At 40.9% G+C, this 16,960-nt stretch overlaps 1 protein-coding gene across 1 annotated transcript; it reads right to left on the bottom strand.

Moving 5' to 3' along the window:
- Positions 1-5,219: 5,219 nt before the first annotated feature.
- On the bottom strand, positions 5,220-15,613 carry LOC118120940 (ATP-sensitive inward rectifier potassium channel 12). The gene is made up of 3 exons (XM_035176478.2): positions 15,334-15,613; positions 8,657-8,835; positions 5,220-7,625 (listed from the first exon to the last, which is right to left on the bottom strand). The coding sequence occupies exons 2-3, from the start codon at positions 8,746-8,748 to the stop codon at positions 6,002-6,004; spliced, it is 1,716 nt and encodes a 571-aa protein (XP_035032369.1). The 5' UTR covers positions 8,749-8,835; positions 15,334-15,613; the 3' UTR covers positions 5,220-6,001.
- Positions 15,614-16,960: the final 1,347 nt, after the last annotated feature.

Here is a 16,960-nt window from a genome sequence, read left to right on the forward strand (position 1 = left end):
CAACAACATCTGTGTCTTTATTTAAAAACAACCAACAACTCTGAAATGCCACCAGGGCCAAAATCTCAAATATGTGTTTTATGAGATTTATTTTCCTTTAGAAAAAAAAAAAGAGCAGGAGAGACAAAACAGAGAAAGAGAGAAAGTGGAGCAGACTTTCAAATTATGACTTCTGAGCATTTAATTAGCCTGTGTGAACCAAAGAGAAGAGGAGAGGGCCTGAGGGGTTTGAGGGAAAGATGGCTACATGAAAGAGTCTGTTGTTGTCCGAGCAGAGGGAGAGATAAAAAGGCTGCAGCGGGGCAGAAAGATGGATGGGATATTTGGGAGCAGAGAGAGAGAAATATGGTGATTTATGACATTCCTCGTGTCTGTCATTTTGATTTCTTAAAAAAAGGCATGAATGAATATTAGCAACCTAATATTTCCACTGTGTGACAGTAGCACTGTTTGTCACGCATCCTGTAAAGGACAGAAAGATTTCCATCTGTCCTTTTCACAGAGGAATCATATGTGTATATATAGAGAGGATGTCAGAATGAGAACTGAAGACTGATGTCCAGAGGACATGATGCATTGGGTGTTTGGAAAGGCGCCATGTTATTATTATTATTATTACAAATTCCAGCAAAACCTACTGCAGGTAACATTGGTCAAGCTTGCAACTTGATAAAAACAAGAGGATATAAAACACACTTAGTAAGTTTTATTACCGATTTGGAGCTTTTATTTATCTGTAAAATGGCCATATCTGTAAATATGATAGACTTCATGCAGGGGGATTCTTTAGACAGATACAATGAGAAAGTTTGACGAGAGAGGGAGTGTGACATTCTACAAAATTCATACAGAACAAATCATCTTCCTTACTAAACACCCCAAAATAGAATTTGAATTAGAAGGAAACGGGTATGTATAAATTACACTTGAGAAAACTCTGATATAAAACACAATGTGCAGACTCACTTATTTGTGTACTAATTCATACTTCAACTTCAAAAACAGATTACAGCAATGAATGTCCCTGATGCAAGTCTATATAAACAATACCAAATGGAAATTGGGTGCCAAATGAACTCCCAGTCCTCCCACTCTCTTGTTTCGAAATGTGCAACATACAAACACAAAAGCAAAGATCTTAAAACTAGATTTACAGCCAGTAGCTTAGCTAAGCGTAAAGACTGGAAACAGAGGGAAAGTGTTACCCTGGTGGTGGGCAAAGGTAAGAATATCATCACATATTAGCCTTCTACAGCTCACCTGTTAAAACGTTAATGTGCTCTGTATTTGGTTTGTATTTATTTAGCGCTTTTCTAGTTTTGATGATCACTCAAAGCACTTTACAGTACAGTTTTTGCCATTCAGCCATTTACACACACATTCAGACATGTTCTATATGAGAAGGGGCAAAGATGGGGTTCAGAATCTTGCCCAAGGACTCATGCAGAATGGTGAAAACCGGGATCGAACCACCGACCTTCTGGTTAGAAGAACCGCTCATGACAACATGCTATGGTTTTAGGTTTTTGTTAGTAAGCATATTTAACCAAATGTTTGAACCTTTTCTTGAAGACATAAGAACTAACTCTGTACACAATTCCAACACAATAATGTATTATTGACATTAATTTGTATTACTTAAGGAGGCAATTTTATTGCAGATAGTTAATAGATAGAAATGACCCGCAGCAAGGTTCTCAAACTGGGGACGCTGTGGTTATGAACTCAGCATGCTCTAATCCTCCAGGCGAGCACAACGTTCATATTTTATTACAATAATCAGCAACAGTTTCGCTATTGAAGCGTGACTGATTATACGGAAGGAAGTTTGTCATAGAAATACAGGAAAAATAAAAATACCAGAGAGAGGAGGGCAGACAGTCAGGCAGACAGGCAGACAGGCAGACAAACAGGCAGGCAGACAGACAAACAGACAAACAGGCAGACAGGCAGACAGGCAGACAGACAAACAGACAAACAGGCAGGCAGGCAGACAGGCAGGCAGGCAGACAGACAGACAGACAGACAGACAGGAAGGCAGGCAGGCAGGCAGGCAGACAGACAAACAGGCAGGCAGGCAGACAGACAGACAGACAGACAGACAGACAGACAGACAGACAGACAGACAGACAGACAGACAGACAGACAGGCACAGACAGACAGACAGACAGACAGACAGACAGACAGACAGACAGACAGGCAGGCAGGTAGGCAGACAGACAGACAGACAGACAGACAGACAGGAAGGCAGGCAGGCAGGCAGACAGACAGACAAACAGGCAGGCAGACAGACAGACAGACAGACAGACAGACAGACAGAGAGACAGACAGTCAGGCAGACAGACAGACAGGCAGACAGACGGAAGCAGGCAGGCAGACAAACAGACAGACAGACAGACAGACAGACAGACAGACAGACAGACAGACAGACAGGCAGGCAGACAGGCAGACAGACAGACAGACAGTCAGGCATGACAGACAGACAGACAGACAGACAGACAGACAGACAGACAGACAGACAGACAGACAGACGTATCCAGAAGATGTTTGCCCTGTGGTGCTTCCCAGCCCAGTTCAGTCAGGCCTCCTCTGCTTTAGCCCGAGCTGCACACAATGCTCCTCTGTCCCCCCAGCGAGCTGCTTCACAGCTCCACAACACAACACGACTCATTATGGAATCAAAGATCCCCTGGCCACAGCTCCCAGTGTCTAAATACTGTCCCCTGCTGAGCACACACACTGTCACTGGCTCTGGTCGCACAGCCCGAGGCCACAAACAGCCAGTTAGGCCAGAGAGGGCATGCAGATACGCAGGGTGTCACGCACATAAAAGCGCACACGCACACTCACACACACAGCACCTTATTAGGTAAGATCCTAGTCAGCCATCAGCGGCATTAGCAGAGGTCACAGGGGTCACCCAGCTGCTCTCCCTCATGGACCCTGATGACAGGGGGTGTGACGGTGCGGTTAATTAACCAGCATCAGAAAACAGCAGGATGGGCTGACAGCAGGGAGAGGGGAAGATTGCAAGAAGGGGAAACGACCTATTAGAGGGGACGCGAGACGACATCTAACCACATCAAAGATCGCTCGATTAGATTACAGAAGAGGAATCTGATGGGGGGAATTTCCCATCTGACTGTTTTTCTATCGTGGAAGAAATAATTATAACCAAAAAGTTCCAGTGAAGGATTGTAAAGATTTAAAACATTAAAAAAAAGAAGGTTATTTTTGTTTCCTTTTACAGCAACAGGTTTTGAGAACAAGGAAATATCACAAGATCATTGGTCAGTTTCACACAGATAGACACTGACTTTAATAATAGTCAAATATTAAATGGACACCTAATTTCATTACAGAAGTGTTCTTAGTCCTTCCTTGGTTCTTAGTAACCCAGGTTAGTTTCAAAGTGGTCATTTAAATCAAGTTCCACCATGAAAACCTAAAACATGTCTCAATGATGTTCAATAACAAAACTTTGAGAAACACAAACCTGACTTTGCTCCTCTTCTTGTCACTACCCCGATGCTTCCTTTATACAGACAGGTAAAGAGCATTGGACAGAGTCTGTTGAAAACCTGAATATACGAAAAAGTATTTGCAGTTGACAGAAGAAAAACAAGAGCAGGAATGTCCTGAATGATCTAAACGTTTTGATGTTGGTTGAAGGTTGAAATCGGTTGAAGTATGCAGGAGTTGTTACCGATTTAAACACACTTGCACGCACGCAAACACACATACACACATTGCATTTGTACTGCCATCCTTACGGGACATTGCATTCACTTCCATTTATTTTTGTTTATTGTATAACTGCCTACTTCTGATGTCTCGGATTTATGATAGGACCCCTTGGTGGAGACCTTTGCATCAACTCCTCTTTAACCAGAGAAATATCCCAGAAACCACTTTTTTACTCTGAGACGCTTTCTCCAAACTGGTATAATTAATGATCAGTCATTTGCTGAGGGTAGAATAACAAAATCCAACAAAGCACCATAAGAAAACGGTTAAGTGATCAATTCAAAAAACTGAATTTGGTTCTTTGGCACTGCCAACCACTGTGGTGTCACTGTTCAACCACATGGGGGAGCATGTGCAGCGGTCAAAAAACAATTGGTCCCACTACACTAATGACTTCACTTACTCCTGATCTTCTTTTTGTTTCTGTTATTCCACCTAAAGCCGTTCACCTTTCAGCCCCGTGTGGCCAGGCTGAGTTTAGTCTGTGTGTTTCATCAATTTCAATCTGTCCTTCACTCGCTAAGTTTTGTCATTGGAGACACAACCAGGAATGTATTTGGGTCACTGAAGAGTGTTGTAGGTACTGTGACACATACTTCTCTGTAATTCACAAGAACAATTGCTATAGAGTTAGATGGAGTTTGCCACAGACCCTCATTTGCCGCCAAACGCCAGCTACATTTGATTTGTCTCCACATTATTTGATTAATTACCTCAACCAAGGTTTTCATCTGTATTTGTTATACAACAGGATTATGCAATAACTACTCAACTATTTTCCATGAAATTTTGTGGACCTGTTCATTTAGAAAGACTCTAGATCTAGCAAGTTCATTGTTTTGATTGTGATTTTGCTTATTTGTTGTCAAGTGTTTCATCAAATTGCATCTACTTTGTCTCAAGTTATTGTTTCCCTTTTAAATCAGTTGATTAATCAAGTTGAGGTCAAGTCTTTTTGCAGGGCACAATCTCATACAAAAGCAAGGAACCAATTTTATGAAAGGGATCAGAATTCAACCTGAATGGGAGCCTGAAGTACGTGCAATAGTTATAGAGACATTTCACTCAAAATAATGGCTTGAGATGAAAGGTCAGGGCATCACCCAAGTAATGATACGTTGTGTGGCAAACATGAATATCTTTGAAAAATGTCATTACAAACCATCTACTAGTATTAAACATTTGTCTATCAGTGGTAGACCAACTAACTGACCAACATGACTACCTCTAGATATGTGTCAGCATCCACTGCACTGCACAAACAGCACACAGGAGGTCCCCAGTTGCTGGCTTTGCCCTATTGGTTATCCAGTGATGCCGATAATAGAGAAAGAGCAACTGCTCACGTTTTGATGCAAAAGTAAGACAAAAATGATCTGTGTGATTTCAACCAATTGTACACCTAAAATTGGTTTACAGGGTGGATGGATGGATGCTGTGTAAATGCAACAGACAGTCAACAAATACAATTCAAGCATTAACACTACTGTTTTATTGGGTGTTTTGTTCAGACACTGTTGCAAAGTGTTTTATCTAATGATAAAAGTAAGAATAAAGTGCTTGTTCTTCATCTGTACATGTGTAACTTGTTGTTTCCTTTGTTCAGTGTGTCCTTCATTTGAATTTGTCTTTCTATTGTTGAACAAACTGTGATAAATCATGAGAAAAGAAAATGGTTCATTTATAAAATAAGTTACAGAACTTAGGCCAGAAGACAGAAGTTTAAAATACAGAGATCATTTATTTTTACGCAGAGAACAAAAGTTTGTTAAAGTTGAGCATGTGCGTCATGACTTCCTTAAAGTAAATAGTTTTTCTCTTTGAACATTTATCTGCATATGATGTATGTTCATTTTAAAATGAAAACAAAAGCATACCATATTTACAAAAGAAGAAAAGAATGGAAATCAAGAACAAAAAAGCTTGACTACAACTGTTGCTCATACACAGGTTATATTGAATAAAACAAGAAACCAGTAAAGTTTTAGAGGTACTATGTTCAAAAGTAGATGAGCTGAGTGTTTTATAGATACTGATGTTGCAGCTGTGTGTGTGCAATACCTGAAACCAGAGCAAGTTATGAATTAAAGCTGAGTTGAGTTTGTGACAGCTGCAGACGAGATCCTTCTCTTTCAGCACATGTACTGTTTAAAATGTGTCCACCATCTTTACTTTTTTACACTAGTTCAATACTTTGGTTGGATGCACACAGACAAAGAGAGGAAACAAATGGAAGGGCAGCCATTACCATTGATTAAACTCCTGACTCTCTGCTGATGTATAAAGGTAGGGTGGGCTGTAGTCTGTCAAGGCTGATTTGATTCTCTGTGTCCAGAACACACAGCATCTCCACTGTCTGCTCCTCCACAAATGTCTCCTTGAAACCCGAGTGAATGTCATCTCTCATCTTTACTTCTCTGTCACTTCTTATGTTCAGGCTTCCCGCCTCCTTCTTTACGTTTTCCTCAACCTCATCGTCCCCACAACACAAAGCTACCTCGTTCTCGTAGCAAAACGCGCTGGGGGAGTGAGGGCCCAGGAGGTGGCGGGACGGCCTCGGGGCAAACGGTGATGGAGACCTGGAGTAACTCGAGCTGGAGGAAGAGGACTGCCCACCACGGCCCGTCATCTGGCTCAGTTCCCTGGCACTACAGTGAGGCGTAGATGGCACTTCATAGGTCTTATGGAAGCGGGAATAGTCCACATGGTAGCGGTCACCCTTTTCAAAGACCACAGGCTCAAAGCGGTGGCCCCATAGGATCTCCTTGGCTAAGTAGGAGGTGCGGGCCTGAGTGGTCATCGCTGTGGCCTCGACCATTCCTTCCAGGATGACCACGATCTCAAAGTCCTCTTTCTGCAGGTCATTACAGCTCAGGTCATACAGAGGGCTGTTCTTGTTGATCTCGTGGACCACCACCAAAGGCGACACTAGAAACAGCCGATCCAACCCGTCATCATAGCCGACGTCAATGTCTGTTTGCTCCAGAGGGAGGTACTCACCCTCAGCCGTCACTTTTGGCTTAATGAGCTGAGCACGAACATGCGCTTCAACTATGTGACTCTTGCGCATGTTTCCCAGACGCCACATGAGGCACAGCTTACCATCCCGCAGAGCGATGACGGCATTATGCGAGAACAGCAAGGTCTGAGCCCGCTTCTTGGGCCGCACCATCTTTGCCATGATGGTGCCGATCATGAAGGAGTCAATAATGCATCCCACGATGGACTGCACCACCACAGTCACCACAGCGACTGGGCACTCTTCGGTGACACACCGGAAACCATATCCAATGGTGGTCTGGGTTTCTATGGAGAAGAGAAACGCCCCAATGAAGCCCTGGATGTGGAGAATACACGGCCGCCATTCGTCAACACCACTCCGAGGATCCCCGTCCTTAACAGGGATGCGAAAGTCAAAGTCTCCATGTGCGAACGCCACTCCCCAGAAGATCAGGCCAAACAGCAGCCAAGACAGAAGGAAGGTGGTGGTGAAGATGAGTAACAGGTAGCGCCAGCGTATGTCCACACAGGTGGTGAAAATGTCAGCCAGGTATCGTCGTGGCTTGTCCTCCATGTTGTTGAACACCACATTGCACTGTCCGTTCTTCTTCACAAAGCGGCTGCGCAGGCGGCCGGTGCCCTGATCAAGGCCCAGATGACATGAAGGTGGTGCACGGCAGCTGTTGTGGACAATTGGCTCATTTGTTACCCTGAGAGACAAAGCCCCTCTTCTTTCTTCACTTCCTGGACACTCTCCTCCTTCCTCACCTTGCATGCAGGCCCCCGACAGGGTCTGCTGAGTCAGAGGACTGTGGCCGTTGTGAAGGCCCAAGGTGGAGATCTTCAGGGCATCTTCATCTGTGGAAACGATGCTGTATCTGGGAGAAGCAAGAAGAAGAAGTAGGATCAAGAGAATTGACTATTCGGTAAACCCCAGGGTCCCCCTTTTTAATCTTTGTAATCATGTTTTCTATTTTCAAACTCCACAGGGTGAATGGATCCTTAAAATTAAAAAAGGAAATGATTTTCAATTGTAGGTAGCAATTAACAGTCACTAGCATCCTGCTTAGTTAATGATTCATGCAGAACACAATGAGGAGATAGGAGATGACGAAGATCCATTGCTTGTGCCGCAGGGTACATCTCTTTAGTCTCATTGTTAGAAATATGCTATGGAAAAATGTAAAATTAGGCTGTCATTCCATATAATACAACCCTGTTGCCGACAAGCTTGTTTTAATTTCACAGGTAATGTTACAAGAGAGAATGGCTCATAGGAAGAACTAACCAGATTGTTTTGACAAATGTAATTTAAGCAACCAAAATCAGCTTCTACACAAAATGTCTGTGATGTTTTTGTACCCATTACTTATGACACAACCATTTACATAGATTTATAAATAGTAACAGACTTCATTAATGGTTAAATTATCATTTATTTCATTTTGTATTACTAGGTTTAGGTTTAGTCATTATGAGAGTAACATTAAACACTGTAAATGCTTGTGAGTTTCTCTTTCTAATAAGATGACGATATTTACACTTTCATACTAATATATTTGTTCAAATTAAATTTCTAAGCAAAGTTTAATAAGGCATTGGTGTGTAAATGTTTATAAGTCATTTATGAAGGTTGTTTGTTTTTTTGCTCTGCAGTTATAAATGCTAAAATAAACTATTTATAGAGGTTTTGATCTAGAGGCCAGGGGTCAAATGGTCCATGTGAGGGTTTGTCTGTGTCTAGTCAGATATTTTTCATAACCTGGCCACCCAAAATTGCCTGTTGATAAACTTATAAACCCATTATAAATGGCGAGTGAACATAAATTATGTGATGATTATATTTCTTTTAGCAGCAGTCAAAACCACTGTGGCCACTGACACACTTCTATTTCCCATCCCCTCTCACCTGTTGACTCGCACCGCTCCCATGGCACCGGTGATCATCAGGCTGTGTCTGCGAGGGCAGTAATGCAGGTTGGGGCGGGCAGTTCCAACCATTAAAGTACTGTTGCTGGACTGGGGGGAGGTATGAGCTCAGGTCTTTCTTGCATTTGTTATCAGCACTGTCTTCTCATGACACATATTCTGTCAACAAAGGGGACAAAGAGGAGATTTCTTAAGTCATTCAAAATGTGAAGGTCAAGGACGTTGTCTGAAGTAAAACAAATCCAATGGGACCATACAGGGGTTAAACAAGAGGACATCGACATTGAGCATTTCTGTCTTTGTCTGGCATGTTAGCATGCTATGATTTAATTATAACAAAACATGCTAGCAGCTGTGTGAGACCATAATTAGACACATGAGTGCTGTAAGCTAAATGCTAAATGTCAGCATGCTAACATGCTGAGGTTTAGCATGTATACTGTTTACCATGCTCACCTTTGTCAATCATGTAAGTATTTCTAACATTTAATTATCACATAAATCACATGCTAGTAGTACTATGAGACAAATAAGTGCTGTAAGCTAAATGCTAGTGTCAGCATGCTAACATGCTGACATATAATGTTTTCCATGGTCACTGTTGTTTTGCATGTTAGCATATACTACTGCTAAGACTGAAGGGGAAAGTTTAGAAGTAGTTGATCATAAACTGTTTGATGGACAAAATGAGATTTTGACTCAATGTAATGAAAAGGTCAAAATCTTGTCCAGTAGATGATCAGGGACCAGGGCTCACCAATATCGTGCTAAAGGAAGATCAACAAAGTCAGTGGGCTTCACTGTCTGGGAAAGTTTTAAGCTAATCCTGTTTTCAGCTTGCACCACCCTTTCCTTCCACGTCTTTGCGGTTTGCTCTCGTATCTTTTTTCTCCCCAGATCATCTCTCTTCCTGTCTGTGTGTGTCTGTGTATATTGGGCATGGTAATCTGGTTGCAGCTCCCGTCAATTCATCTGCACACCTCTGTCTCATCACCTCATCAATTCCAAATGTATTTAAGCCCGGTTCTTCATATGTAAGTACCTGCTGTTTAGGTACAACATCTGAACCTACTAGGATGATCTGGCCACAATGGACCTGACAGACACAGTCCAAGAAAATGCTTTCCCCCACATAGTAGTTTCTTGGTCATGAATTTTGAGCTTATGCTCCCAGTTATTGGAATGTTACAACACTTGTTGAATCACCTTGCTTTTGTCTACCTAGGTGACAATAAAACAAATTCCAACATGCCCACTATGCCCACTATGCCCACTCCATGTCCCAAGTCCCCACTGGTTGAACTTAGCCTTGGATTCTGCCATAGGATTCCGACCTTCTCAAGTACCATCACACACTGAGGCTTTACACTTACTCTTGCACTTCCTAAACTCCCATCTTTCCATGAAACAGCCAATCTGTTTGTCAATCCATGAAATAAAGATTGATATTATAGAAGTTCAGTTTATCTCACAGCTTCGTTATCTTGATCCTGCTTGATTGCAACTTTTGTTGTTGAGAAAATCATTACTCCATTTGCTGTTAATACAGTACATTCCAGCGCGCTTTGCCCTTTTGCTGATCCCTCTCCACCCCAACTCATCAATGATTGTCCTGCCTTTTCCATGTGCCAGCAGAGCAGAGTTGTCTGGTAACTGGTAGATTGGGAGGGCCAGGGTCATGAGTCTTACATTCTTGGCTATCAAATGGTCAAGGAGTTTCATCATACCCATAACAGTTTCCAACCTCTTGTTAGAGGGGGGATACCTTTGCATATGGTTAATTACCTTTCACCCCACTTTCCCTCTGACCTTGGTGTGTCTTGTTTGTCCCCCAGTTCGTCTCTCTTCCTGTCTGTATGTATTTGTCCAGGGGTTACCTGGTGGCAGCTCCCACCAATTCACCTGCTCACCCTTGTCTCAAGACAAGATTCAACCTTTGCCTTCAACTGAAGTTGCTAAAATCTTGAATAAAAGTGATGGACAGATCAGATTGACGTCCGTAGAGCCACGCCACTAGCAGGGCTAATATTCACAATCAAAAATCCCTGACTACAAATTTTGGCCTTGCCCTAATGCACGGAGCAGACCAGACAGTTTTGTGTAATGAAAGGTTATTGATTAGGTCCTTGCTAGTGGTTAGCCTCAGGTACCTTCAGGCCAACCAGTGGTGGAAAACAAAACAGCCATTGGAAGGGACAACGGTCTAAAAAAGAGATGAATCAGTGGTAATCTACTGTTAGAGGAACAATTGATCTACTGTTTGGCCTGATGACAAGGTTGGAGGGTGATTTCGCTCGGCTTATTATGTCAGCAAGCTGCAAATCAGGAGAACCAAAAAGCACCCGGTTGCATAACCGACAAAAGGCCACACGCAAAAACCAAAGGGCATAGTGGTTTATGTTTTATTGTATGTGAATCTCATTGGCTGACATGAATTTGCGGACAGGACAGGTCTGTATTATTGAATGGTAGTAGTGGATTGTCTTGGGAAAATGTCTGACAACTGCAGTTTAAAAGCCTTCGTTCAATATCACTGTCACATCAATAACACACACAAGCACTGCTACACACATGGAAACACACTTACGCTCATAAACACACAAGCACCAACTTTGATGGGATTTGGCGTCACATAATGGGGGCTGTGTGAGTGAGTGTGATGCTTCCAGACTTCTTTCCCTGTGACACCAAGGACAGATGTTACGAACTGGCTCCTGATTGGCTGGATGAAGCGTGATTTTTGACCAGATAATCCCAAAAGGGCAGATGATTACGTCAGCTCAATATCTCCCACAGCTGGAGGAGAGCGTCATCTGCCGGGAAATCACAACCTTTTCTTACAGAGGTCTTAGAGATGTCAGCCAATATGCTGGTTCACGCAGGTCAGTCTGGTGTCAGTGCCAGAGGCAGCATGTGTGGGATCAGGGCAGCACAACACAGTTCACATGTTGGTCTGTTTGGATTTTCAATGGCGGCAAGAATGAGCGACTGGTGTAGATGTCGTTTTATTACATTTTTTTCTACCCAGCATTTTCATAACATAAGCATTTGTTTGTTGTTTTACTTGTTGGTGCTGGTATCCCTAATGTTGTCAGCTAAAATAACGTAGAAAGTAAAAACACATTACAAAATGTTTTACTTCTTTATGCTTTCACAAAAATGTGTGCTTTATCATGATAAAGATTTCTTTTGTCATTTCTCATGCTTCCTTCAAGTAACTGCAGCCACACCTCAGTGATTGTGCATCATCCATATTCACAAAACCAATTTTCTTTTTGATATCAAAATACTTTGTAGTTCCCTCAAGCACAAAACATTATTGCTGTCCTTGGAAATAATAGTTTCCTAACTCCATCTCCGTGACAACAGAGCAAACCTAAAGTTGATAAGCGAAGTGTAAAAGCTTAAAAGTAGGTAAATGGAACCTTGAGTTTGAATGGTTTGGTCAAAATCAAATGGCATCAACTCAAAAAGGAAAAACAACTCTTCTCTGATGTAATCACAACAAAAATGAAGTCAACTTTACAAATCAACAACTAAATCTATTTTATTTGTTTGCTGGAATTTTTACTAGAGTCATATTTTTTTCTGCCCACAGTGCTCAGTATTTAATGACTCATCACAAATCGATCTCATGATTAGATTTCTGTCTCTCTGGTGACATCCTCATTTTACGAGCTTTGTTCACAGTGTATTTTATCTTTGAACAACACCGAGGTAAAAGCAGAAAGAACCTTTCTCTTTCTCAAAGCTCTTGGGAAGGTTTTGATTTGAATTCATTTATAGAGTTTGTATGTGTTTCATTCATTTCTTTGCCCCATTCCTATTAGTCATAACATTGTTAAGAGAAGTCCTATATGAGTAAAGTGTATTATTATTATTAAAGCGTAAAATACAGATTCATGTTTTCATACTATAATGGCTGCACGTGAGATTTTGAATGGATGCAAAACTATGTGTACAAGTCAACACTAAATAAAACCATTAACACAACATTTGCACTAACACAGCCGACTGTCGTCACTTTATACCTGACTGATGTAATTTTATTTTCTTATCTAACAGGCGCCCTGGGGGAGAGTCGCAGTAATTAATGGTCGATCATAGTTACTGTATTAGTCGTCTCCATAGGAACATCTCTGCTCACTCTATGGGGAAGATTTGCTCTCTCTCTGTGCGTGAGTGCATGCGTGTGCGTGTGTGTGTGTGTATGTGTGTCTGTGTGCACGTGAGACAAAAAGGAGAGGACTCTTTCACTCTTTAACTCATAAAGACACAAAACTTCTCTTAATGAACGGGAGACAAACCTCCAAATTCTACACTCAATGCACAAAGAGTTTGACCTCTAAACTTTTAGAGGAATACTTTTTTCTGACGTCGCTCTTATTGTAAGTACGTCAGAGGAACCAAACTGACGTATATTACAGCATAATCCCATGCAAAAGAAAGGATAGAGGAAGCCCTCGTCAAATACCAGATTACTGTGTCTCTTAATCTCCCAATCTAAACAGCAGTATGAAAGGTGGATGGCTGTTGCTGTGTGACCTGGCTTAAGCCCTTTTGTGTAATCTGAGATCTGATGATATGAGAAAGGAGGGAGGGAGGGAGGGAGGGAGGCACGGATGAGGAAGGAAAGAAAGGACTAAAGAAAGAAAGAAAGAAAGAAAGAAAGAAAGAAAGAAAGAAAGAAAGAAAGAAAGAAAGAAAGCATTGTAAACCATCAAATGAAGTATGGGCTACACCGGTGTGAGGTTTTCAATGGGAAAAAATACAGATTAAGATGAAGAGATTATGATGTCACAGGGTGTTACTATAGTGTGTAATGCCATTTGCAGAAAAGTGGAAGATTCACACACACACACACACACACACACACACACACACACACACACACACACACACACACACACACGCGCACACACATGCACAAACACGCACACATGCACACACGCACACAGATACCAAATGCGTGAAAACAACGAAACAATTTGTTCTCTGTTTTTTTTCGCCCAGTCTAGATGTTTTTTTCTATGGGAGAAAGTGTGAAAGACTTACATTTGGTCATGTTGTGCTTTTGGGGGCGATTGTCCTTCAACTTCCTCTCTTTTTTTACATAGTCTGTACAAGATGCTCACTGGAAAGTAACATTTAAAAAGGACCTACACGTCCCTGAAGACAACACTGGGAGAACACAGTGTCCTACACAGAAGAAAAAATGGGCCTAGAGTGCCAGGAATTTAAGACAGGAACTTATTTTAACTTTCTGTCATTGAACACACTTAAAATAGTAGAAATAACACTCAAAGAACAGTGATATATAAATAATGAATTGTAGCATTTTTTCACAAGACAAAATTATATGGAGGAGGTGGAGCTTTAAAAACTGCATTTACTCAATTACTGTACTTAAGTATCATTTTTTGGTACTTTAATTTTCTTTCCATTTCTCCTCATTCTACTCCACTAAGTTTATGTTACTAGAGATATAAAATATATAATCAGTTTATATATGATTCATTATGATATTATAATAAATGAATAAATATAAACTAGTAATAATGAACCCAACAACATAATATTTAATTTTTATTATAATTTTAATGACATTGTTTTGGGGTGTTTTATCCTATTTTCTTTGTGTGATTGAATTTGCTTTATTAGTGTCCAGACATGTTTTTATCTTGGTTAAACCGTGTAAAACAAATGCTGTATGAGATAATTAAATATGATGAAAATTATTAAAATATATTTGATACAAATTACACTTAATGGTACAATTCTACATTGTTAGATACTTTACTAGTGCAACAGATACATTTCTAAGTCTTAATGCAGGACCTTTAATTATAATAGTTTCCTTGTTTTGATAGTTTTTGTAGTTTTGTTTTGTTTAGTTTTTCTTAGTTTTTATCGTAATATTTTCAAATCAGCAGATGTCTTGACTCATACCATAAATTTTGGTTGTGAGACTTGTCTACAGCACTTAATTGTGTTTTACCAATTCAAAATAACAAATAGACAACAGTGACGTTTTCGTGTTTACACATGTTTCACTGAAGGAGGAAATCTCAAATATATATCTATATATTTGAATCAAATCAATGGTTCAGACAGTTCAACCAGAAGTTATAACGGGGCAGTTTGCAAACTAAGTAGCAGCTGTGACGTGTGTTGGTTTCATTGAGGCCACAGGAGCTGTCCAGTGCTGAAAATCAATCCAGACCCTGCAGGAATAATCGACAGCGGAGAGCGGAGGGAGGAGGGGGGGGCAGAGGCGGCCGAATACTAACCTAACCTTGAAAGTGATGTTGGCCTTTAAAAATCTTTTCCTCTATCTGTTTACAATCCCCCCATTTTTTACAGTCGACTTACTCGACCTCATGAACGTTTTGTTGAAGCATCGATTGTCTTTTCTGAGTAGTTAGTTCGTTAGTTACACAGAAGGGACAGATAACTGATGCAGGGGTCATCGAGGAGGCACTTTCTTATCATGCAGTTTTGAAACGTTGAGCTGTGGATGTGACTCAGGAGAGCCAAAAAGTTAGAAAATACGATTCTACGGCTTAAAAAAGGATTTCGTTTGTGATTATCTTACCATTTCAAACTAAAAGACCTCAGCAAAACTTCAACTAAAAATGTTAAAATACAAAGACTTACCTTGGTTTTACTGCAGACTGAATCACTTGGAGGCTAACACTGGTTTCATCCTCATAAAAAGATGCTTGAGTAGGTTTACAGATGGCACCGTCCGCTCTTCTTATCTTGTTTCCTATTAACACACAAGCACCTTCTTCACGACTCTGCTCCCAGATTTCTCCTGCACAAACTTGCACATGTCTCCACACTGATCTTTGTCTTGTTGCTCCATAGCAGCTGAGCAGAGTCGCTCCTGCCTGGTGGTTGTGCATCTGCCCCGATCCCTGCTAGCGCGCGCGTGTGTGTGTGTGTGTGTGGGAGAGAGAGAGAGAGAGAGAGAGAGAGAGAGAGAGAGAGAGAGAGAGAGAGAGAGAGAGAGAGAGAGAGAGAGAGAGAGAGAGAGAGAGAGAGAGAGAGAGAGAGCTCTGATTATGTTCCTATTTATATATGCTATTGTTTTCCCCAGAGTGTGGAGATGTGGATGTGTGGATTGTATAATTTAGACTCTAGCCCACTCAGACAGATGCACTGACATCCAAAAAAAACCAACAACCCACAAGTGAAGACTTTTCTAATCTTTCAGTATTCATGTAGAGACTGAGAAGTGTCTCTGAGGCTTTTTACTGTGTTTATATTTTGTTTGTCTCACTTTGTAATATATATTGTATACTCATAAATAGCTGCGTTGTACATCTGCAGTGACTTTAGCATAATCCTAAATGCATACAATTTGCATATTTTCTATTTTTACCTTTATAATAATGAGGGTAGATTACATCACAAAAAGGACACTTGTCAGTTCTACTTAATACAGATCAGCAACACGACATACTCCAAATAGAGATGCATTGTCTCCCTCAAGAAATGTCGTCACAAACTTAATATCATAACCTCACTGAAGGGTGGATTTACTGCAGGACTGTTTTGTTATAGATTATGTTAATCTAGCAAGGTGTCCCTAATAAACTGGCAACAGAGTGACTATCCCCCAGACCTGTATTAGTGTTCAATTCCAGAGGTATGGACTTGAGTCAGACTTGAGACAACTTGAAAAGAGAAGAATCAGAAGAATCAGAAAGGACTTGACTTTGACAGAGGTCACTCCTGACTTCATGTGCATGCATGTGAAACATATGCTAATTAACTCAACACCAATTACAGCTGAGACGGATGGAGATAACATTTTATCTTTATTTGATAAAATCTACATTTATACCCGTTGATGGTACCAGATAAAAAGGCAGGTGGACACCAAAGTTAGACTTTACTATATATACTATAAATACACCTTTACATATTATTATTATGCATCAACCAGTGGCTGGAGGCAATATGTTTCTGCGTTGTCTGTCGTTCCCATTCTTGTGAACACAACATCGCAGGAGTTTCTTCAAATTGGCTACAAACGTTCAGTTGGACTCAAAGATGAACTGATTCGATTTGGGTGGTCAAAGGACAAGGTCACTGTGGCCTTACAAAGCATGTTTTTGACCTCTTGAACATGAGAGCTCAGGGCTGTCTTCAGTTGACATGGATCGTGACTTTGGACTTTGCACGACTTGATTCGACTTTTCCCACCTGTTATACACATATGGATAATTACAGTATTCTAAACTCAATCTTACTTGTTTGTTATTAAAATATGAAG

Source organism: Hippoglossus stenolepis, chromosome 2, assembly GCF_022539355.2.
Source record: "Hippoglossus stenolepis isolate QCI-W04-F060 chromosome 2, HSTE1.2, whole genome shotgun sequence".
Classification (NCBI taxonomy): Eukaryota; Metazoa; Chordata; class Actinopteri; order Pleuronectiformes; family Pleuronectidae; genus Hippoglossus; species Hippoglossus stenolepis.

Bases quoted from the DNA above. Each gene is read 5' to 3' on its own strand.
- LOC118120940 (XM_035176478.2), bottom strand. From the start codon at position 8,748: ATGGTTGGAACTGCCCGCCCCAACCTGCATTACTGCCCTCGCAGACAC. The intron at 7,626-8,656 runs GTGAGAGGGGAT...TGCTTCTCCCAG, and splicing joins GGAGCGGTGCGAGTCAACAG to ATACAGCATCGTTTCCACAG.